Source organism: Equus quagga, chromosome 6, assembly GCF_021613505.1.
Source record: "Equus quagga isolate Etosha38 chromosome 6, UCLA_HA_Equagga_1.0, whole genome shotgun sequence".
NCBI lineage: Eukaryota > Metazoa > Chordata > Mammalia > Perissodactyla > Equidae > Equus > Equus quagga.
In genome coordinates this window covers 53,972,882-53,997,118 of record NC_060272.1, presented here as the reverse complement: position 1 = coordinate 53,997,118, position 24,237 = coordinate 53,972,882, and the positions used below count along the sequence as shown (strand labels likewise).

General features: G+C 36.9%; 1 protein-coding gene across 2 annotated transcripts in view; it reads left to right on the top strand.

Moving 5' to 3' along the window:
• The window catches only part of VWA8 (von Willebrand factor A domain containing 8), a 357,132-nt gene that overhangs the window by 161,549 nt on the left and 171,346 nt on the right, over nt 1–24,237 (top strand). For both annotated transcript variants that reach the window (XM_046664107.1, XM_046664108.1), the window contains one exon: nt 13,361–13,437. In XM_046664107.1, the coding sequence (XP_046520063.1) occupies nt 13,361–13,437 (77 nt within the window). The remainder of the gene's footprint in view (nt 1–13,360; nt 13,438–24,237) is intronic.

Here is a 24,237-nt window from a genome sequence, read left to right as displayed (position 1 = left end):
GAAAAATAACTAAACAAATTGTGGCCTGGCCTGTTGTGAGTCCAGAGGTAGGAAACCAAATAGGACCCTTTCTAGGAGTCTGGGCAAGATGGTGGGCTGCCCTTGTGTAGTGACAGTGAATTGAAGAGGAAGGAACTGATGTGGGAAGCAGGCACTTCAAAGTAAACAAGTCCAAAATTAAACTGTCTTTTTTTAAACTAGACTTCCCTCCCCTATCCAGCAAATTCACTTCTCCCCTATTTCATGTCAGTAAGTGGCACCACCTTCCACCCTGTTGCCCAAGACAGAAATTTTGACGTCTCCATCTCCTCATCCCCATATCCAATCTATCACCAAGTCCTGTTAGTCCTTTCCCCTAAGTATTTCTTAAATCCATCCATTTCTCTCTGCTCCTTAGTTTAAGCCACATCGTCTCCTGCCTGAAATTTTTAAGGCATTTCCAAGCTACTTTCCTTTGCTTTCATTCTTACTGTCTGCCAGACCATTCCACTAGTGATTTTCCGAAAACCAAAATCTGATCCTATTACTCCTCTACTTCAATGGCTTCTCAGTGCTTTTAGGAAATGGTCTAAACTCTTTTAAATGACTTCCAAGGCTTTACCAGAGCTAGACCCTGCCTACTATTCTAGCCTTGTTTCTTACCGGTCCCATCGTTCCCCCTGCCCTAGCCTTGAACTTCTCTCAGAGGTATCCAGCCCTCCAGCTTACTGTTACCCACAGTTCTTTATACATATGGTTTTCTCTATCTAGAACACTCCTCTTTCTCCTCCTTCTCTTTACTTCTTTAATTCCTTGACATCTCAACTTAAATATCACTGTGTGTGGTGGCCTTAGGTTAAATCTTCAAACATCTTGGATGCCCCACAACATAATGCTTATCACATGTGTATCTATTATATTTGCTTAATTGTCTGCATTTCCTTCTAGATTGTAAGCTGTGAGTATGGCCAGGGGCTGTAACTACTTCATTTACCATTGTATCCTGCTCAGCTAGTAACATTAGGTACTAAAATAGTTGAGGAATTAGAGAAGGGAGCAAGCAAGGGAGGGAGGGAGAGAGGGAAGAAACGAAGGAGGAAAAGAAGGAAGGAAGGAAAGAGAGAAAAAAGGACTGGGAAGAAAAGAAATAAAAATTCTTCAGGTATAAACTATAAAGATTTTAGTGACACTTTGAATGAGTTTAGGGGAAAAAATGGAGTAGTCAAAAATATTTCAAGGTTCATTCAATGAGCACCTGAGTACATGGCAATACTGCTATATTGGGGTTAAAAAGAAAGAAGAGTGGGTTTGGATGGGAGCATAATGAGTTCGGTGTGAACATCTAGTGCAGAAGTTCAATTGACTGTTCGGGATAGGGGATCTGAACTGCAGCTTAGGAAAGAAGTGTGAGCCAAATGTGATAACTTAACTCATGGGAGTGGGTGAGATTTCCCAGAGAGAGTATGTGGAGCAAGAAGACAGCTGAGGTTGAAGTTTTGAAGACCCTGACACTTAAAGAAGACACAGCAAAAGAGCTTCTTAGTGTCAGCTGGGAACTTCACATTTCATCCTACATTTATGGGACTTGTAAGCACCTAAGACAGTGCATTGCTCAGAGGAGTTTGAAAAAGCATGGCTGACTCAATACCTTTGGAGGTGGCGAGGGAGCAGAAACTCCCTGATGGTAGCTGTTCATGACTTGTTTCTTTCAGGAAATATTTTGTATTCCTGACATTACAATGCATTTATGATATTTGCTTTTCTCTAGGCTTGTTGAACTTAACAGAGATGATATATTAACACACGTTTTACTCATATGAATTTATTTAAAATTTTATGTCTATTGAAGCATGGCTTTTAAAGCTTGCATAGCTGTGTAACATAAATGCAAATATGAAAATGTGATTTTCCTACTTTATGTTTCTATGCTGTCTTGAAACTATTTTGGGAGAAATCCGGTTAGATTTTGAAAAGATTCCTAGAAGATGAAATGGCCTATTATTGTTCTTACTTTAGTGAATTGGTCAGTTTGACAGTCAGCTCTGATAGCCTTGAATCCTTTATGGGTGAAATGGATAAATTGGATCATTCACAAAACTTCTCCAGCTTTCACAAGTTTATAACTCATCAGTTTCCATTATTCATTATCCTTGTTAACATGGTCATGGTTTATACTTTACTGAGATTTGTACCCCTTTTCCAGTACTTTCCAAATTCTTTGTATTCACTCATTCATTTGATAGTATTTATTGAATGCAGTCTTTGTGTCAGGCTCTGTGCTGGCCTCTGGGGACACAGGCATGGACCCTTTCCCTGTGGCACTTTCAGTTCACAGAACAGTGGATAAGAAAGACATTAAGTTGTCACACATGTAATGTATTTATGCTTACGAAGGAGAAATACAGGTTAGTAGGGGAGATGAGAGGGGACCTGACTTACATTGGGAGATCATAAAAGGTCTTTGTGAGGAAATGAGTTGAGACCTGAAGAAAGAAGAATTGCTGGGATGTTGCATGAGATAAAAGCTCCCCAAGCAGAAGGACCTACATATGCAAAGCCCCTGAGGTGGGAAAGAGCTCAGAATCTGTACAGACTGTAGGAAGTTGAGTTTGCCTGGAACAGCGTTTGAGACGAAGAGAGTGACACAGGTGGGCTGGAGGGATGGGTAGAGCTGTTGCATGTGGAGCTTAAGGACCACAGAAAGGATTTCCAAATTTATTCTAAATGTAGTGAGAAGCTGTTAAATGGGTCTGAGCAGAAAAATGAATGATCTAATTTATGTGTTAAGAAGATTGCTCATGCTGCAGTGTGGAAAAAAGTTGAAAATAGCATGAGTGAATGTAGGTGGCTTAGTCGTGAGACTACTGCAGTCATCTAGATTCCTGCTACTCAAAGTATGGTCTGTGGACCAGCAGCGTTGGCATCACTTGGGTACTTGTTAGAATGTAGAATGTCAGGTCCCACTCCAGACCTACTGAATCAATCTGCATTTTAACAAGATGTCAATGGTGATTCGTTTGTTCATCAAAGCTTGAGAAGCACTCTTCTAGACAAGATAGGATGTTCCTTTGGTTTAAGATGGTTCCAGAGAAGTTTGACAGACTTGAGATATATTTTGGAGGTAGAAATGAGAAGGATTAGTTATGAATTGACTTTGAGAGGTAGATTGGGAAGTACTGAGAATGACTGAGGTTTCTGCCTTAAACAACTGGGGAGATGGAGGTATAATTAATTCATTTAACAAATATCAGAGTACCTACTTTGTGCCAGCACTGTTGTAGGCAGTGGGGATGCAACAGTGAACAAAACAAGCTTCTCAAGGCGCTTCGTTTCTAATGAGGGGAGAAAGACAACTTATAAATAAATAAATTGATAGAATGTTAAATGGTAATAAATGCTTTGGAGAAAGATAAAGTTAGCTCCTGATTTTCCTTCTTAACAAAGGAGCAATCTCACCATGCTCACCTAGTCTTTGTTATCCTTTTGCTCAAGGAATTATCTCGAAGAAATCTTCGATCCTTCTTTTTCTTCATCCTCCCATGTGCAATCCATCAGCAAGTTCTATCAGTTCTACTTACAAAACAGCTTGAATCCAGCCTTCTCCATTTATAACCCCTTAATCCAAGCCACCACCATCTCTCACCTGGACTCTTGCAGTAGCATTCCAACTGGTTTCCCAGTTTCCATCCTTACCCCCTCCCTTACGATTCACTCTCCACACCTAAACCAAAGTGATGTTTTTAGAATCTGTGTTAGTTCATGTCACTACTCTGCTGAAAACCTTGCAAGGGCTCCCCATCACACTGAGAATAAAACCCCACTTCTTCACCTTGGCTTGCAAAACCCTACTTGATCAGACCCTGCTTACTTTTATGTCTTCTTGAACATTCTCTTTTCACACACAACACTTGAACACACAGGCTGTTCCTCAAATATTCCAAATTTATTCCCACTTTAGGTGATCAGCTGTAGCAACTCTTCTCCTGGAATGCCCCTTTTTGTAATCTTCATAGCACTGCCCCTTATCACTCATGTCTTTGCTTAGAAGTTACCTAAGGAAAAGTCTTCACATCTAAATGAGTGTGAAATCGCCACCCAGTCAGTATCACCTCACCCTCTCTTAATTGTCTGTAGTGAACTTATCACTATTTGATAATTTTCTTCTTTATTTAGTTGTCTAATTATATCATGCTACCTTTCTATCTACTTTTCTAATTTACCTTCCAATCTGTCTGTCTCCATACTTCTGGAATGGAAGCTCCCTAAGAGCAGAACACTTATCTTTCTTGTTCATTACTGTCTCTCCTGACACATGCCAGCACTCAGCAAGTATTTGTTTGTATGCTGAACCAATAAATAATCTCCTGGATGTGAATCTCTCCACTTGTCAGTGTATTTTGTATAGCATCGCCAAATTGATCTCTTTTTTTTACATTTTATTGAGGTCATATTGGCTTTTAACATTGTGTAAATTTCAGGTGTACGTTATTATATTTCAGTTTCTGTCTAGATTGCATTGTGTTCACCACCAATGGTCTAGTTTTTATGCATCACCATGCACATGTGCCCCTTTACCCCTTTTTCCTCTGGTAACCACTAATCTGTTCTTATCTATGTGTTTATGTTCCACATGAGTGAAATCATATGATATTTGTCTTTCTCTATCTGACTTATTCCACCTAGCATAATATCCTCAAGGTCCATCCATGTTGTCACAAATGGCATGATTTTGTCTTTTTCTATGACTGAGTACTATTCCATTGTGCATATAACCACATCATCTTTATCCATTCATCCATTGATGGGCATTTGGGTTCCTTCCGTGTCCTGGCTGTTGTGCTGCAATGAACATAAGCATGCATAAATCTTTTTGAATTATTGATTTCATATTCTTCAGATAAACACCTAGTAGTGGGATAGCTGGATCATATGGTATTTCTATTTTTAGGGGTTTTTTTTAATGAAGAAGATTGGCCCTGAGCTAACATCTATTGCCAATCTTCCTCTTTTTGCTTGAGGAAGATTGTCGCTGAGCTAACATCTGTGCCAATTTTCCTCTAACTTTTTGTGTGGGACACTGCCACAGCATGGCATGATGAGCAGTGCTAGGTCCACACCCGGCATCCAAACCTGTGAACCCCAGGCCACCAAAGCAGAGCACACAAACTTAAGCACTATGCCACCAGCCCAGCCCCTATTTTTAATTTTTTTTTGAGAAATCTCCATGCTATTTTCCATAGAGGCTGCACGAGTTTGCCTTCCCACCAACAGTGTATGAGGGTTCTCTTTTCTCTACATCCTCTCCAATGCTTGTTATTTCATGTCTCGTTAGTTATAGCCATTCTGACGAGCATGAGGTGATATCTTATTGTAGTTTTGGTTTGCATTTCCCTAATAATTAGTGATGGTGAACCTCTTTTCATGTGCCTGTTGGCCATCTGAATATCTTCTTTGGAAGAATGTCTGTTCATATCCTCTTCCCTTTTTTTGATCAGGTTGTGCTTTTTTTGTTTTTGAGTTACATGAGTTCTTTCTATAGTTTGGAAATTAACCCGTTGTCAAGTATATGATTTGCAAATATTTTCTCCCAGTTGGTGGGTTGTCTTTTCATTTTGTTGATAGTTTCCTTTGCTTTGCAGAAGCTTTTTAATCTGATGTAGTCCTATTTGCTTATTTTTTCTTTTGTTTCCTTTGCATAAGTACACGTGGTATTCAAAAAGATCCTTCTAGGACCGATGTCAAACAGTGTACTGCCTATATTTTCTTCTAAGAGTTTTATGGTTTCAAGTCTTACATTCAAGTCTTTAATCCGTTTTGAGTTAATCTTTTACATATGGTGTAAAATAATGGTCTACTTTCATTCTTTGCATGTGGCCGTCCAGTTTTCCCAAGACCATTTATTGAAAAGATTGTCTTTTCTCCATTGTGTGTTCTTGACTCCTTTGTCAAAGATTAGCTGTCCATAGATGTGTGGTTTTATTTCTGGGCTCTCAATTCTGTTCCATTGATCTGTGTGTGGTTTTGTGCCACTATCATGCTGCTTTGATTGCTATAAGTTTGTAGTATAATTTAAAATCAGGGAGTGTGATACCTCCAGCTTTGTTCTTTTTTCTCAGGATTCCTTTGGCTATTTGGAGTCTTTTGTTGTTCCATATAAATTTTAGGATTCTTTGTTCTGTTTCCATGAAGAATGTCATTTGGATTCTGATTGAGATTGCATCAGATCTGTAGATTGCTTTAGGTGATATGGACATTTTACCTATGTTTATTCTTCCAATCCATGAACATGGAATATCTTTCCATTTCTTTATGTCTTCTTTGATTTCTTTCAATAATGTCTTACAGTTTTCAGCATACAGATCTTTCTTTCAAATTCTTTGGTTAAATTTATTCCTAGGTATTATTCTTTTTGTTGTGATTGAAATGGGATTGTATTCTTGACTTCTCTTTCTGCTAAATTGTTATTGATGTATAGAAAGGGAACTGATTTTTGTATGTTGATTTGGTATCCTGCAACTTTACTCTATTGGTTGATTATTTCTAATAGTTTTTTGGTGGATTCTTTAGGGTTTTCCCTATATAGAATCATGTCATCCACAAATAGAGTTTCACTTCTTCCTTTCCAATATGGGTCCCTTTTATTTCCTTTGCTTGCCTAATTGCTCTGACTAAAATTTCCATTACTATGTTGAATAAAAGTGGCAAGAGTGAGCATCCTTGTCTTCTTCCTATTCTCAGAGGAATGGCTTTCAGTTTTTCTCCATTGAGTATGATGTTGGTTGTGGGTTTGTCATGTATGGCTTTTATGTTGAGGTATTTTCCTTCTATACCCATTTTGTTTTTAATCATAAATAGATGTTGGATCTGTCAAATGCTTTCTCTGCATCTATTGAGATGGCCATGTGATTTTTATTCTTCATTTTGTTAATGTGGTGTACCACGTTGATTGATTTGCTGATGTTGAACCATCTCTCCATCCCTGGAATAAATCCCTTTTGATCATGGTGTATAATCCTTTAAGTGTATTGTTGTATTTGACTTGCTAATATTTTGTTGAGGATTTTTGCATCTGTGTTCATCAGTGATATTGGCACGTAATTTTCCTTTTTTGTGTTGTCCTTGTCTGGTTTTGGTATCAGGGTACTGTTGGCTTTGTAAAATGAGTTAGGAAGCATCCCATCCTCTTTAATGTTTTTGGAATGGTTTGAGAATGATAGGAATTAAATCTTCTTTGAATGTTTGGTAGAATTCACCAGAGAAGCTGTCTTGTCCTGGACTTTTGTTTTTTGGGAGGTTTTTGATAGCTGTTCAATCTCTTTACTTGTGGTTGGTCTATTCAGATTCTCTATTTCTTCTTGATTCAGTTTTGGGAGGTTGTTTGACTCTAAAACTTCATTGATTTCTTCTGGGTCATCTAGTTTCTCGGCATATAGCTTTTCATTGTATTCTCTTATAATCCTTTATATTTCTGTGATATCCATTGTAATTTCTCCTCTTGTTTCTGATTTTATTTATTTGAGTCTTCTCTCTTTTGTTCTTAATGAGTCTGGCTAAGAATTTGTCCAATTTTTTTCTCTTCTCAAAGAACCGGCTCTTAGTTTCATTGATCCTTTCTGGTTGTTTTTAGTCTCTATTTTGTTTATTTCTGCTCTGATTTTTATTATTTCTTTCCTTCTACTGACTTTTGCCTTTGGTTGTTCTTCTTTTTCTAGTTCTTTTAGGTTTAGGGTAATCTTGTTTATTTGAGCTTTTTCTTATTTCTTGAGGTAGGCCTGGGTTGCTATACATTTCCCTCTTGGTACCACTTTTGCTGCATCCTGTAAGTTTTGGTATGTTGTATTTTCATTTTCATTTATCTCTAGGTATTTTTTGATTTCTCCTTTGATTTCTTCATTGATCCAACAGTTGTTCAGGTGCATGTTGCTTAGTCTCCACATATTTGTGACTTTCCCAGATTTTTTCTTGTAGTTGATTTCTAGTTTCTTAGTACTTTGCTTGGAAAAGATCCTTGATATAATTTCAGTCTTAAATTTATTGAGGCTTGCCTTGTTTTGCACCATATGATCTACCTTTGAGAATGTTCCCTGTGCACTTGAGAAGAATGTGTATTCTGCTGTTTTTTTTAATGGAATGTTCTATATAGCTCTATTAAGTCCATCTGGTCTATTGTTTCATTTAAGGCTACTGTTCCCTTGTTGGCTTTCTATCTGGATGATCTATCCATAGATGTAAGTAGCATGTAAGGTACCCTACTATTATTGTGTTGCTGTCAGTTTCTCCCTTGAGGGCTGTTAATAGTTGGTTTATATACCGTGGTGCTCCTGTCTTAGGTGCATATATATTAAGTGTTATGTCATCTTGGTGGAATGTCCCTTTATCATTATATAATGGCCATCTTTGTCTCTCATTATCATTTTTATTTTGAAGTCTACTTTATCTAATATAAATATGGCAACACTTGCTTTCTTTTGCTTGCCATTTGCCCAGAGTATCTTCTTACATCCGTTGCCTATGTTTTTCTTTAGAGCTGACATGTGTTTCCTGGAGGTAGCATATTGCTAGGTCTTGTTTTTTAATCCATCCAACCACTCTGTGTCTTTTGATTGGTGAATTCAATCCATTTACATTTAGAGTGATTATTGATATATGAGGGCTTAATACTGCCATTTTGTCTCTTGCTCTCTGGTTATTCTATATTTCCATTGTTACTTTTCCCTAGCATTTCTGCCTGCCATTTCAGTTTGGTGGTTTTCTGTGATGTTTTTCTCACTTTTCTCTTTATTTATGATTTGTGACTCTGCTGTGATTTTTTTTTTTTGTAGTTACTGTGAGGTTTATATAAAAGTTCTCACAGATGAGATAGTCCATTTTCTGATAGACTCTTATCTCCATTAGCCTATGTAGGTTCCATCTCTTTCCTCTTCTCCTTCTATGTTTTTCTTGTCACTAATTATTCTTTTTGTGTTATGAATTTGTGACCAAATTGAAGTATAGTTATTTTTGATGCTTTATTTCCCTTTATCCTTTATTTTATAGTTGTTTGCTAACTTGTTGTGATGTAGAGCTGCAATTTTCTGATTTTGTGTATTTATCACCTTGCTCAAAGCTTTGTAAACCTTTGCCTCTTGGTATCAGAAAGGAGGGCTCCCTCTTCATTTGTTGTAAGGCAGGTGTAGTGGCAATAAACTCCCTCAGCTTTTGTTTGGGAAAGCTTTGATTTCTCTTTCTTATCTAAAGGGTAATTTCACTGTATAGAGTATTCTTGGCTGACAGGTTTTGTCTTTCAGTATTTTGAATATATCTTTCCACTTTTTACCAGCCTGTAAGGTTGCTGCTGAGAACTCTGCTGAAAACCCGATGTGGGTTCCTTTTTAGGTTTTTTTTCTTCTCTCTTGCTGCCCTTAATATTCTTTCTTTGTCATTGTCTTTTGACAGTTTTAATATTATATGCCTTGGAGAAAGTCTTTTTGCATGGATAGAATTGGGAGTTCTATTAGCTTCATGTACTTGTGTGTCTAGTTTCTTCCCCAGGTTGGGAAGTTATCAGCTATTATTTCTTTGAATAAGCTCTCCTTTTCCCTCTCTTCTTCCTCTGAGATACCTGTAATCATTATGTCACTTTTCCTGATTGAGTTGTATATTTCTCAAAGAATTTCTTCATTTTGAAAAAATCTTAGTTCTCTCTCCTCCTCCTGGATCATTTCTAGCATTCTATCCTCAAGCTCATTGATTTTCTCCTCCAGAAGTTCTATTGTATTTTTTATTGTATTTTTATCTCATTAATTGTGTTTTTCATGTCCACAATTTCTGTTTAGTTTTTTTTTTAAGAGCTTTAATCTCTTTGGTGAAATATTCCTTCTGTTCCTTAATTTTATTCCTGAGCTCATTTAACTGTCTTTCTGAGTTTTCTTGTAATTTGTTGAGTTTTTTATGACAGCTATTTTGAATTCTCTGTGAGTCAGATTTTAATATTCCCTGACTTTAATTTTGGTTTCTCAAGAGCTGTCACTCTCCTTCTTTTCTGCTGTGTAACCATGTTTCTTCATGGTGTTTTAGGAATTGATCCTCTGCCTGCACATTTGTGGTAGTAACCACCTTTCTTATTAGATTATGACCTTGATTATTTTTTTTCTGAGCTGCTTCTGGTTGTATTTGAGAGCCTGTCCTTTCCAACCTCCACTGTCATTGCTAGGGGCCTCATCAGTGGTCTCCTTGTGCTGCTTGTGCCTCTGAGGTTGTTGGTGCCTTGCTGCTTTTGAAGTCACTATAGTTTCAGGTGTTGCCACTGGGGTCACCAGGCTGTGAGCAATTCTATTGCTTCTGGGGTCACCTGGGTCTCATGTTCCCCCTCTTGCTCTCTGCAGGCTTTCCATGGGCTCAGGTGGTGCTGCTCCATGCCCCGCCTTTGCTGCTGCTCCTGAGTTATCTGGGGGTTCTGGCAGCACTGCTGTCAGGGGTCCTGGGTTCAAAGATGTCACTGTTCCAGTTGAGAGCATTGGTTCTAGTATGCAGCTCCTGCTGCTGATAGAGCCATTGTCTGGGGTGCTGCCAGTGGGTGCTGGGTCTCAGGTTCTGCTGTGGTTCCTGAAGCCTCAGGTTGCAGGTGCCACTGCTTGGAGAGTAGGGACTAAGCCAGAAATGTTGTTGCTGGCCCGACAATCTCTGGTCACCAGTGCCCACCACTGTGCTTTTTGAGACCTCAGATCAGGATACCTTGCTCCTGCCATTGAAATCCATGGTTTTGTTGCTGTTCCCACTGATGGGGAGACCAGTGCCACTGCCAGGGGATGGGGAGGGAGCCAGGTTGGATTGCCGACTCTGCTCTGTGTCCTGAGGCCTCAGACATGTGCGCCATCCACCACTGCTGGGAGGGGCAGGGGCCAAAGCCTCTGGTTGTTGTTCTGGGTCGCACAGTGGTGGCCTGCTCTGGAGCCTTGGATTAGGGCACCTAACCCTGCCTGGGAAATTTACGCCTTGAAGGTAGTCCCCACTGCTGGAAAGACCAGTGCCACTGCTGGGGGAGGGAGAGGGGCCAGGTTGAGTCACTGACTCCACTCTGTGTCCTGAAACCTCAGGACATGTGCCAGCCACCACTGGTGGGTGTAGGGGAGGGCCAAGCCATGAGTGCCATGTTTGACCTTGCAGCTGGTAGTCACTGGCATGTGCGCCAACGTAAGAATCTGCATTTTGGGTTGCCACTGCCAAAGCCGAGGGAGGGGGCTGCTCCCCTAGTTCCATGGCCTCCTGGAGGTTTCGTCTCCCCACCTTCAGATATATAGATGCAAGCATCACCAGGCATTCTGGTTTGCTATACAGGGAGTCCTTTCTTGGTCACTGGATGTCTGACTGGTTGTAACTTAGAGGGGAGACAAAGGGAATGACTCACTCCACCATAATGCTGACGTCACTCTCCCATATTGATCTTCTTTAAACATTTATTTCATTGTGTTTTTCTCTGGTTCAATGATGAACAGTGGATCTTAATTGCCTGCTACTGTCTGTGTGTGCTTCATACCTCTGTCTTATTTATAAAGCAGTTGGTAATCCTTCCAGTCCCCTTAATCTCTCTTGCATCTATCATTTGGTGACATATTTAATGGACCAAAGAGAAGAGAGAGCTTCTAAGCCTAATAGAAGCTATGTCACATAAGCTAACAGTTGTTTATGTACACTATTGACTTGTCTTCTATTCTCCACATGTACATGTCTTACCCCGCTTTGAGAATTGTGAGGGACAAATTCTCTTATTTCCTTTGAGAATTTGTTTATCCTAGAGGAATTATCACAGTGCCGGGACAAAGATGATGTTCAATAAGTACCCATTCAGTTAATTTAAATTTCTATCTTTGGTGCTTGTAGAATGCTTTTCTTCATAAGATATTTGAGTATGTAGCAGAAATACCAATAGTAATGCCTGCTTCCCTTTATTGGGCTTCTGCTCTTGCTGCTAGGCACCATGCATTTCCCTGGTCTGCCTAATTATTTCTTCAGGATGGATTTCTAGAAGTGGGAAAAGACGTAATTCTTTCCAGGTCCAGGTTACCTAAATTAATTTCAAACTGAAAAAATACAGTCTGTAATGTTGAGACTAAAAGCATCAGCATCAGCATCAGCATCAAACAGATCTGGATTTGAATCTAGGCTCCACTATGATTAGCTGTGTGACTGTAAACATGTCGCTTAACTTTTCTGAGCCTTGGTTCCTTGATTTGTGAGGTTGGAATAATCATAATAACTACCTCATGGAACTGTTATAATGATTAAATGAAATAACATGTGAGAATACTTAGCATAGTGCCTGGTATAGTATAAGAAATCAATAAGTGTTATCTATTGCTATAATATATGATACAGAACTCACCTTTTTAAATCACTTCTAGTCTTCCCACATATCCTACTTGTTAAAAGATTTACATTCCATGAGTAGAATAGTCCACCTCTAAATGAAACCTTTGAAGTGGGGAAAATAGCAGGGGAGTGGATTCCATTTTTAGCAGTGTCTTCTACAAAAGGACAGCAACTCTCAGCAACAGTAAGTGGTAAGGAAATGAGGGCATTTAAAGCACATGTAGTTGAGAATCATTAATAGGCTCTGGTTATAATTTTACATTTCTAAGTTTTTAAAGAAGTGGAAAGTAGAGTAAACGTAGAAATGAGTGTTTGATTAAAACAGAAAAAATAGAATATTATATTTATCTTTCTGTAACTGAAAACTGTATTTCTGAAGAACTGATTGAAAAGATTATTGTTTTTATACTTACTTTATCACCTTTGATGCCATTCTTCAAATCTGAAATAGATAATATTCTGCTGTAATGTCTACACTTCGATGTAAAATTGTAGAACAGAAAAACAAGTTGTAGAAGACTTTTTAGTCTATGAATTTCCTTTGAAATAAGAGTTTAGAACTAGCATATTTAGAAGTAAATTTTTTTCCTTTTTTTCAAGATTGGCCCTCATCTAACATCTGCTGCCAATCTTTTTCTTTTTTTCTTCTTCTCCCTAAAGCCCCCCGGCACATGGTTGTGTATCCTAGTTGTAGGTCCCTCTCATTCTGCTGTGTGGGACGCTGCCTCAGCGTGATCTGATGAGCAGGTTTAGGTCCACACCTGAGATCTGAACTGGTGAAACCCTAGGCCACCTAAGCAGAGTACACAATCTTAACCACTTGGCCATGGGGTCGGCCCCTGCAAGTAAATTTTTTTAAAAAGTTTTTATGTCATAGAAATGTGCTGTATATGTTTGCTAGTTTCGTTTTCATTAAAACAATAGGCTAAAACAGTACAATTTTGAGAAAGTAGGTTTTGGTAAAAGATTCTTCTGGTTTATTTTACTCTAGACAAAAGTCTCCGTTTGTTTAATAATTTCTCTGTAATTACAGGGCGTAGGAAAAAACAAGATTGTTGACAGATTCCTTCACCTACTCAACAGACCCCGAGAATATATGCAGCTGCACAGGTAAGAGGATAAGACCTGTAGCCTCTTAAGATGTTTTAATTGTTTATTTTTCTCCTAGTACAATTTAAAAATACTTCCTTACAGGCCCTTTTATAAGCCAGTTTTGTTTCTGTTCCTCCTTCTCTTATCTCTCCTCTCCTTAAAAGGTAATGAAACCATGCAAAATTTATTTTTAAAGTGACTAATGCTATATAAACATGAATTAATAGATATTTTGTGGACAGAGAGTGATGAACATTATATTCTAGGAGCTGATTTCATCGACATAAAGGCTCTTAAATTAGAAGAAAAATATGTAGAGGCTAAGCTCATGTCTAACAAGAAGCTAAAATATCTCACAAGGAGAAACAATAAACCATGTGAATCTCAGGTATGAGACAAGGAACTCAAAAATATGGAACAAGTATGATATTAGTCTCCTTGCCTTCCTTGAATACACTTTGTGGACTACTTAGTTTTATGTGGTCAGAATACTGGTTCAGGGGTAGCTTTTAATCAAATAGATTTTATTGACATGGCTTGTTTTCAGCTTTATCAGTGAACCTATTCCAAATATTTTTAAAATAAAATATAAGCAGCAAATCCACCAAAAAGGAGAGAGAGAGAGAAAAAAAGGAATATAGCAAGTAATAAGCAACTTAAAACTAGATTGAATTGTTATTTTTTTAATCCGGGGAGATAAAAAATATTGTGTAGTGGAAAGAAGATTGAACTGAGTTACAATAATTAGTTTCTGGTGTGTGTCCTTTCACTAAATAATGATATGATTTTGAAAGAAAATTGTAGGAGGGAAAAGAAGACAGAGTTAGTGGGCAAAAGGAGAAAGAGAAAAGGAACAAGGTAAAGCTGAGAGATAGTCAAAACTTCTCTCTTGGGCTTTACACCTCTGGCTGTGATGGAGTAATTCATTCCAGATTAGTCCTACCACAGTACAAGCATACCTCAGAGATATTGCAGGTTTGGTTCCAGACTACTGCAATAAAGTGAATATTGCAATAAAGTGAGTCCCAATTTTGGTTTCCCAATGCATAGAAAAGTTATGTTTACACTATAGTGTAATCTATTAAGTGTGCAATAGTGTTGTGTCTAAAAAAATTTACATACCTTAATTAATAAATACTGTGTTGCTAAAAAATGCCAACCATCATCTGAGCCTTCAGCAAGTCATAATCTTTTTGCTGATGGAGGGTCTTGTAAAAAACAGATTATCTGCAAAAGCACAATAAAATGAAATATGCCCGTTTAGAACTATAAAACTGGGTAAGACTCATAAACACTGGGAAAAAAAGAACTACTAGGAATCTGTGAGCTGAACAACTACCAGAACTCCTATGTGGTTAGTAGCCTTCATTAAACATTCCTGGTATTCAGAAGATATCCTATAGAGTCTATGCTTTAGAAGTAGGACCAGTCTACCCCTAGAGTAAAAGCTACTCCATGCCCACACTTAAAAATTTTTAAAATAAGCCTTGAAAAAAACAGGATGCTTTTTTGGGAAATTATTTCTCGAACAAAATGACTTTAAAAATAAAGGGGAAGGATATTAGGACAGAAAATGCCTTGAAAAGATCAAACTGGGGCCAGCCCCATGGCCAAGTGGTTCAATTCACATGCTCCGCTTCAGTGGCCCAGGGTTTCACCAGTTCAGATCCTCAGTGCAGACATGGGACTGCTTGTCAGGCCATGCTGAGGCAGCGTCCCACATAGCAGAACCAGAGGGGCCTACAACTAGAATATGCAAGTATGTACTGGGGGGGCTTTGGGGAGAAGAAGAAGAAGAAGGAAAAAAAAAAGATTGGCAACAGGTGTTAGCTCAGTTGCCAATCTTCAGGAAAAAAAAGAAATGATGAAGTTGGTTCAAAAGTAAATTAACTGCTTAGCTGAACAAACTTAAAAGTCAATGAAGGAAGACTACAAAATCCAGACATTCAGCAACATAGCATTCATAATGTCACACATTCAATAGAAGATTACTAGACATACAAAGAAGCAGGAAAATTGGTCAATAGAAATAGACCCCAAAATGACAGATGATGGAATTAGCAGACGAGGACTATAAAACAGTTGCCATAAATATAATCAAGCATTTCAGGGGGAATAAAATGAACGTATGAGGGAATTATTAGGAATTTTCAATACAGAAATGGCAACCCTGAAAAAGCAGTCTCACATATGAGCAATTGGAGTCTCAAAAGAAAGGAAAAAGAATGGGACAGAAAAATATTTGGAGATATAATTGTGGAAAAATTCTCAAATTGGATGAAAAGTATAAAGTTAGGAATCCAGCTCAATGAACCTCAAGCAGGATAAGCAGGAAACCACAACAAAGTGCAATATAATCAAATTATTGACAATTGAAAGAGAAAATCTTTAAAATGGCCAGAGAAAAAAAGACATATTACATAAAAGGAGGAAAATGGTAAAAAATGATTACTGACTTTTCATGAGAAATAAATACAAACCACAGTTCAATAAAATGGTTGTTTTTAAAGTACTGGGGTAAAAGTCAGTGTAGAATAGTGTATTTGGCAAAAATATTCTTTAAAAATAAAGACATTTTCACATAAAGAAAAACAGAGTGTTTTTTTTACCAGCAGATGAGCACAATGTAAGAAAATTACAGTTCAGTATTTTCCATGAACATAAATACAAAAATCCTTAACAAGTATTAACAAATCAAATTCAACAATATATAAAAAGGATAGTACACCAAGTGGATTTTATCTCAGAAATGTAAGACTGCTTTAGCATTTGGTATCAAATAATGTAATTCAATTCATTTACAGCATAAAGGACAAACTATATAATCATATCAATCATTGCAAAGAAAAGCATTTGGTAAGATTCAGCACCCATTCATGATAAAATGCCACAGTAAACTACAAATAGCAGGAAAGTTCCTCAACCTGATTAGGGACATCTATGAAAAACCTACAGGTGACTTATATTTAATGGTGAAAGACTAAATGCTTTCTTCCTATAACTGAGGAAAAGACAAGGATATTCAGCATGATGCTGGAGGTCCTAGCCAGTGCAATAAGGCAAGAAAAAGTAATAAATGGCATACATGTTGAAATAGAAGAAGTAAAACCGTCTCTATTTAGAGATGACATGATTGTGTATGTAGAAAATCCTAAGAAATCTACTAAAAAAACTTATCAGAACTAATAAGTGAGTTGAGCAAGGTCAATGTAAAAAATTAATTTTATTCCTGTATAATAGCAATGGACAATGAGAAAATAAATTTTTAAAAATACTATTTACAGGGGCTGGCCTAGTGGCCGAGTGGTTAAGTCCATGCGCTCTGCTGCAGGCGGCCCAGTGTTTCTTTGGTTCGAATCCTGGGCACGGACATGGCACTGCTCATCAAGGCACGCTGGGGCAGCGTCCCACATGCTACAGCTAGAGGGACCCACAGGGAAGAATATACAACTATGTACTGGGGGGCTTTGGGGAGAAAAAGGAAAAAATAAAATCTTTAAAAAAAAATACTATTTACAGTAGTGTAAAAACATGAATACTTAGGAATAAATTTAACAACTTATGTGCAAATTTTAATTTGCTAATTTTAAAAGGAGATAAGATTATCTCAACTCCTAAACTTCTATAGGTCACCTTCATTGTTTCATAAGGTTTTCTAGCCTATTCCCACATGTTCTCGTGGTTCTTTGTATGAATGATGTCTTACATAAACCTAAGAATTTCAAATCCCTTTTTTTAAAAAAAGAATTTAGTATGTCAAGCTTACAGGACTAGGTGTTATAGGAGGTATAGAAAGAAATAAGAAACATAATCTCTATCTTTAAAGAGCTGTAATACTGTTCTTGTAATTATTTCAATCTTTCATGTTCCACTGAATCTGAAAAGCTCTAATGCCTTTTTTCCCTCACCTTTAAGCTTTTCTACCAGTTTTTCTTCCTACATGGACAAAGTTTGGGAAAATTAATGAAAGAATCAAAATGTTTAACTAGCTTGCTAGTTCTCACCTGAATAACTTTTATTTGTAACATATTGCAGTTCCAGTTTTTGAGACACAAGGCACATGGCTTGACCCATATTTTATGTTTTAGGGATGATCCAGTGAGCATTACAGATGTTCACTCTTAGGAGAATTTGTGCTATTTTATTTTGTTTGCATTGTGTTTAGTTTCTATTGTTTATTAGTGCCCTTAAAAATATGTAATTACTTGGAAATTTTAATGAATATATACTGATGCCACTTAAGCATATAATGTCAATTTAGAGCAAAAACAAATGAATTTAAATTTTGTATTTTAAATCAGCATGCAGAAAACCAACTTTCTCTTAAGAATGACTTCAGAAGTTGAAATCAGCTCTCCAATCTGTGCCCCAGAAGGAAGGAAGTCACTTTATGTGAGAGTCCCTTTGTATGGTGGGGCAGTTTTTCCATTTCTTTATGTTGGATAACAAAATATTTTTAAAGAAAGATATTAGGCTGAACTAACTCAATCAATTCTGATTGTAGATTATAGAGGTTACTTAACACAATCATCAAAAAAGGAGGCAAAGAAATATAAGTGTTTAGTAATTCCTAGGTGTATGTCACCATCACACTCATTGTCAACAAGCCTTTTGCTTATGATTTGTTATCTTTAATAGTTATAAGAAGTTTTGATAAATCTTATTTCTAGGAATTATTACTTGTCTTCTAATAATTGGTATTTATTAAGTTGTTTATAATATCATCTTATGATATTTTAATGTCCTTAGGCTCAGTAGTGATAGCCTCATTTTTATTTCTGGTATTGGTGGTTTGCCTTCTCTTTTTTTTTCATGATCAGTTTTGCCTGGGAGTTATCAATATTATTAGTCTGTTCAGGCAACCAACCTTTGGCATCATTAAACTTCTCTTTTGTATCTTTTCTATTTCAATAACTTCTGATTTTATCTTTATTATACCCTTCCTTTTATTTTCTTTGGATTTGATGTATTGATTTTTTAAAAAACTTTTTGAAATGAATGCTTCAATTATTAATTTTGAACCTTTTTTTTTCATCATACTGGACAGCAGACCTAGAATGTTCTCCCCACCACTTCTTACTCAAGTAGTTCTTCCTCGACCTTTTTTTTTTTTTTTAAAAGATTGGCACCTGAACTAACAACTGTTGCCAATCTTCTTTTTTTCCCCCCCTGCTTCTTCCCCCTCAAAGCCCCCCAGTACATAGTTATATTTTCTAGTTGTGAGTACCTCTGGTTGTGCTATGTAGGACGCTGCCTCAGCATGGCCTGATGAGTGGTGCTGTGTCCACACCCAGGATCCAAACCAGCGAAACCTCGGGCCCCTGATGCAGAGCACACGAACTTAACCACTAGGCCGCTGACCGGCCCCTCAACTTTTAATTTTATGTATGCATTTGAGGCTGTCTATTTTTGGGTCTCAGTTTTTTCATCTCTGAGTAAGAGGAGTGAACAAGGTCATTTCTAATATCTCTTTCAGCACTAAGTTCTAATATCTTTGAAGAGGAAAGTAGAAGATGGTATTCAAGGTCCTTTGAAAAGTTTAGAAGATCAGAGATCCCATGCCTTACTTCTTCCCTAGAATGTCTTTTACACCAAGCTTTTATTGTACAGTAACAAATGATCCATAAATAGTAAAGAATTACATGCTGCTTGTTTATATTCCATGGTAATTCTGACATTGCCTACATAAATGTATAGATCTGTTATCTATGAAAAAACTTTTTAAATTCAAAATATAATAATTTCAAAGGCATATATTTTATTATTTTTGTTTATAGCACCCATTGCTATGTTATTGATTGATGATAGTATTACAATAAAATATCTACTCATTTTAAAAGGGACCCTGGATATCTCTATTTGGCGATATTTAATTTATTAAATAAATTAAAGTTGGAAGTAAAGAATCTCCATTTCCATTTAAAATATATAGCATAAAGGATTTTCATTAGATTGACATCCCACTAATTTCAATGTGGGGAGTTTTTTCTTTATTATATACAGCTTTAGGGCTATATTTACCGTAAAATTTAAGCTCATAAAATTGCTTTAAGGGAAACATGTGTTTTAAAAGACCTAAAAATAGCAGTCAAAAAAATGTTTAGAATGTCTCTGATCTGTGAGTGACCTACTTAAGGTCTTTACTTTGTTTATTTTAGATTCCTTTTAATGGATTTGTGATGTTACAGTCTGAATAATTAGTCACACTCAATTTAGTTTATGGATGTCATTTCAACAAAATTAGTTATGAGCCATTCAAAACATAATTTTGATAAGCAAAACCATCACCAAACATACATGAATAAAACATGCTAGTGTAATTTTAAATATGGCCATCTTATGTTTTAATGATCAGGTCTCAAAATGAGCAAGCTGGGCAATTCTTGTCTTAAGTTAAAATCAAGATGTTGTTCTAAAAGTATGAGTTAGGTAATTTAAAAGATTAATGGGTATAATTACTTTTGTGGTATATATTTCAAACAGAAGGGACTACATGGCTCATATTTGTGAAGTGCATCTATTTACTTGTTTTTCCACAATGTTATGTTAATTTGATGTTAAAGAGGACACTTGATATGTCAACCCCTGTAGCTGTATTTCCTCCTTGGATAAAAGTGGACTACTGTATTATAATCAGAGTTACCTTAAGGCTTTGAAATACTTATGTTACCAGGTTTTTTTTTTTATTTACTACCCTCCATATATGAAGATGATGGCGCAGGTCCAATCATTAGCATGACCTGTGCTGTTGATTATTTTTCTAGTAGTGGTGCCCATTGTAAATATAGACTTCTGAGGTCCCCCAGTATAGTCCCACATTTCTCTTCCAGTGGGATTTTCCTCCTTTATGCCCAACTGACTCCAGACTGGACCATTCTCTGTCCTTCTCACAGGTTTTGGACTTGTATCCATTCCTGTCTTTATTCCTCCATCTAAAATCTCTTTTTCTTCTCTAATCGTTCAACATTTTGTCCATCGTTGCATGGAACTTTTTCTGATTTGTCATTCTGGGTGTAACTGTTCCTTCCTCTGAAATTCTGTAGGACTGAATTTGTACCATTGCAAGAGAAAGAACATGGATTTTAGAGATCAAATTGTTTCTTCGCCGTTAACTTTTGTGTGGCCTTGAACTCTTTGAGTCCTGATTTCCTTTCCTAAGTTCCCTAATTATCAAATTGAGATAATAATATTTTGCAGGATGATTATGAAAATTAGATGGGAGAATATATGCAAAGGACAAACCACAATGTCTGGTACATTTTAGACACCTAAATATTTAGGCAAACTAATAAATATTAGTTTCTTGCCACATACCCCACTTTCTTATCTCACTCTGATTTGAATTATAGTTAATTTCTTTTCGTTTTTTTTAGTTAATTTCTATATCTCATTTCCATTCCCTTCCCTTTCCCCCGTCATGCCTCCCTAACTTAATAGGAAACTTTTTGAGGGCAGGAGTCTGGTTTATTCCTTATATATTAATTCATTCATCTAATCTGTATTTATTAGTTTCCTGTTATTTGCCGGTGAGTGTTTTAAACACTGGTGATGGATAGATTGATATTGATCTTAAACTAGATGTGCTTGCTTGCTTGTCAGTAGGTGAGAATACATCAATGTTTATAATACGCTCTTGTATATAAGCTATGAAAGAGGCAAGTGCAGGTTCTGTGGGAATCTTGAGGAAAGGTACCCAACCCTCTGAGTATATGCATATGATACAGTGGAAGGTGTCTGGCGAAGGTGGCACTCGAGACTGAGTCTTAAGGGATAAGTAGGAGTTTTCTAAGTGTAGAACAGAGAAAGTGGCATTATGGTTATTGAAAACAAGCTATCTAAAAACCAGGAAGTGAGAGGCGACTTGGTGTAGCATGGGATGTATGGGTGTAGGTGCAAGAGGTGATGACAAAAGGAAGATGTGGGCCTTGTGGGGACTTCAGAGGCCCTGCTGAGGTTGGATTTTATCCTGAATGCAATGTGATGGAGTTAAAGTAAGAAAGATCATTATCACCATGGTCTGTGGGTGGATCAGAGTCAGATGAGACTTGACTCACAGAGAACACTAGGAGGAGATTTTAGTAACCCAGATAAAATAGTTGAGGCTGAACAAACATACAGTAGCTCCCCTTATCATAGGGGATATGTTCCAAGACGCCCAGTGGATGCCTGAAACCATGGATAGTACTGAACCCTATACAAATAACTATATTTTTTCCTTTACATACATACATACCTATGATAAAGTTTAATTATAAACTAGGCACAGTAAGAGATTAACAATAATAACTAATAGTAAAAACAGAACAATTATAACAATACACTGTAATAAAAGTTATGTGAAAGTGTTCTCTCTCTCTCAAAATATCTTATTGTACTGTACTCACCCTTCTCGTGATGTGAGATGATACAGTGCCCATGTGATGAGTTGAAGTGAGGTGAATAATGTAGGCAATGTAAAACTTATGAATTGTTTATTTCTGGAATCTTCCGTTTAATATTTTCGACCGCAGTTGACCTCAGTTAACTGAAGCCACAGAAAGCCAAACCACAGTTAAAGGGGGCTACTGTATGAGCAATGAGAATGGAAAGAAGGGACATATTGAAATAAGTTTAATTGGCTAATTTTAGAAGCCTTGATAACTATATGGAGAGTGAGGGGAAAAAAGAAGAGTAACGACCTTATTTATAGTCTACCAATCATGAGGCACGTACTTTGTGTTGTTCCCAGTGCACACAAATATTTGTTGAAACGACTTGATATGTGCTAATTCCATCTGGGCCTTCCAACTCAAGCTCCCCTGTGATCAGCCGTGCCTGCCTAGAGACAGGGCTGGTTGTTTCAGAATTGAGTAAGGTCCCTTATCTACATGTATATTAGACCTGTGACTGCATTGTATAAGTGCTGTAACCCCTGAGATGGTTAAAATACTGCATTGTGCATGGTTATTGTTAAAACATTTGCTTTACCTCCTTCATATTTTTATATATTTTTTCTTTGTGAAATCAAATGAGATAAAGTGAACTGTAAAACTGTAGCATTGACCCTCTTCAAATCAAATATCCTGGAGTGAATGATGACATGATTTAAAAAGCACAGCATAATTCAACATACAAGGCTTTCCTCAGGCTAAAGAAAACTGAATGTGACACTATAAATTTTGAAGTTCACAAAGTCCCAGAGGGCAAATAGATATATTGGTAGGAAATAGAAAAACTAAAAGCTTTTCTGAAGTCTTGTGGAAAAAATATTATTGAGCCATCAAGACATTCTTAGCACTGATAAGAGCAATAGAAAACTGGATTCATGCCAGATGTCAACTGCTCCACAAAACCTCTGGGGTACTCTTCTCATCTTCCCCATTAAAAATTTGAAAAAGCTATTTTAGAACATTTTTATCAGCAGTTGAACAGTAGTTTTCCCACTAAGAATGCCTTCTGCTACCTCTTTTTTACAAAATGAATTTTGCTAGTATCTCTAAATTTTTGGTGTAGATCTTTAGGTTTGTAATATTTTTGACACTTCTCTGGATGATCTCCAAATCCATTTAAGTTCCTGTATTATTTTTGTTTCTTTATGAACAAACATGTTCATAGCAGCTACTCTGTAGCAGGCACTGTTTAAACTGTTTTCAGATTGTAGCTTATTTCTGCTTACTACAACTCTGTGAGATCAGTACCCTTACCATCTCTGTTTTGCAGATGAGAACACTGAGGCACAGAGAGGTTAAATGACTTGGCTGAGGTCACATAGCTGGCTTCAACCCTGTGCTCTAACCACTGCACTGTGCTGCTGCTTAACTTTGTTGTGCTGATTGAGTAGTATTTTAGTGATGATAGGACTTTCATAAGTATCTCACTAGGATGCTAGCCATGTGGTAAGACTGTTGGTCAACCAATTCTGACATTCTATTCTTCAGTATATGTATAATATCTTGATTTTTTAAATTCTAGCATTATATTTCTAATCATTGCTCAGCTTGATCCCAAGTTCTTTCCTTTGCCCAGTTAATCCATATTTTTCCCATCTTTCCAATAGTAATATGCTATTAAATTTCATTTTCTGCTTTCTTGATCACTTTTCTAGATTATTAAACCACTTTGACCCTTAATCACATCTTCCCTGAGGTGTGTCATCAGTACATTTAATAGCTCTGTTTTCTGTTTTGTCACCCAGGTAATTCATAAAAACATAACCCACACTAATTCTTTGTGGTCTTTTATGTGCTGTTCTTCCCAGACCAACACCGCTTCAGTTCTTTCGGTGCACCCACTGAATAGTTGTGGGTTATAGAGGTTCATGAGTCAGAGCTGCAGGCAGACTCCTGAAACTGGAGATACCAGCAAGCAGCATGCTCTCAGCTGTTTTGGAAGAGAAGACTGGAAATGAGAAGAATTCTATGAGATTCTTATTATTTTTATTTTCTAATTCACAAACTTAAAAAACTTGAGAACCACTGATGCAGTGTGTATTTTTTCCTAGTTTCTTATATCCCTTGCCACTAGAGAATAGCCGCATTCCTCTCAAGCCTTATGTGCTTTTTTAGTTTGAGAAAAACTCTAAAAATCAAAAAAAAATGTAAGTAAAAATATATAACACATACCCAAATTTATCACATTTAACAACTGTTAATATTTTTTCAAATTTAATTCCAGTCTTCCTTTTGCAGAAATAAAACACTGTAGTTATAGCTAAAGTCCCCTTTAACCAACGCTTCCAATTTCATCTCCTCTTCTTCAAGTCAATCTCTATCATCAATTTAGCTTATAACCTTCCAGTCCTTTGTGGTTTTTGTTTAAATTGTAAAGCAAATTTTTGTT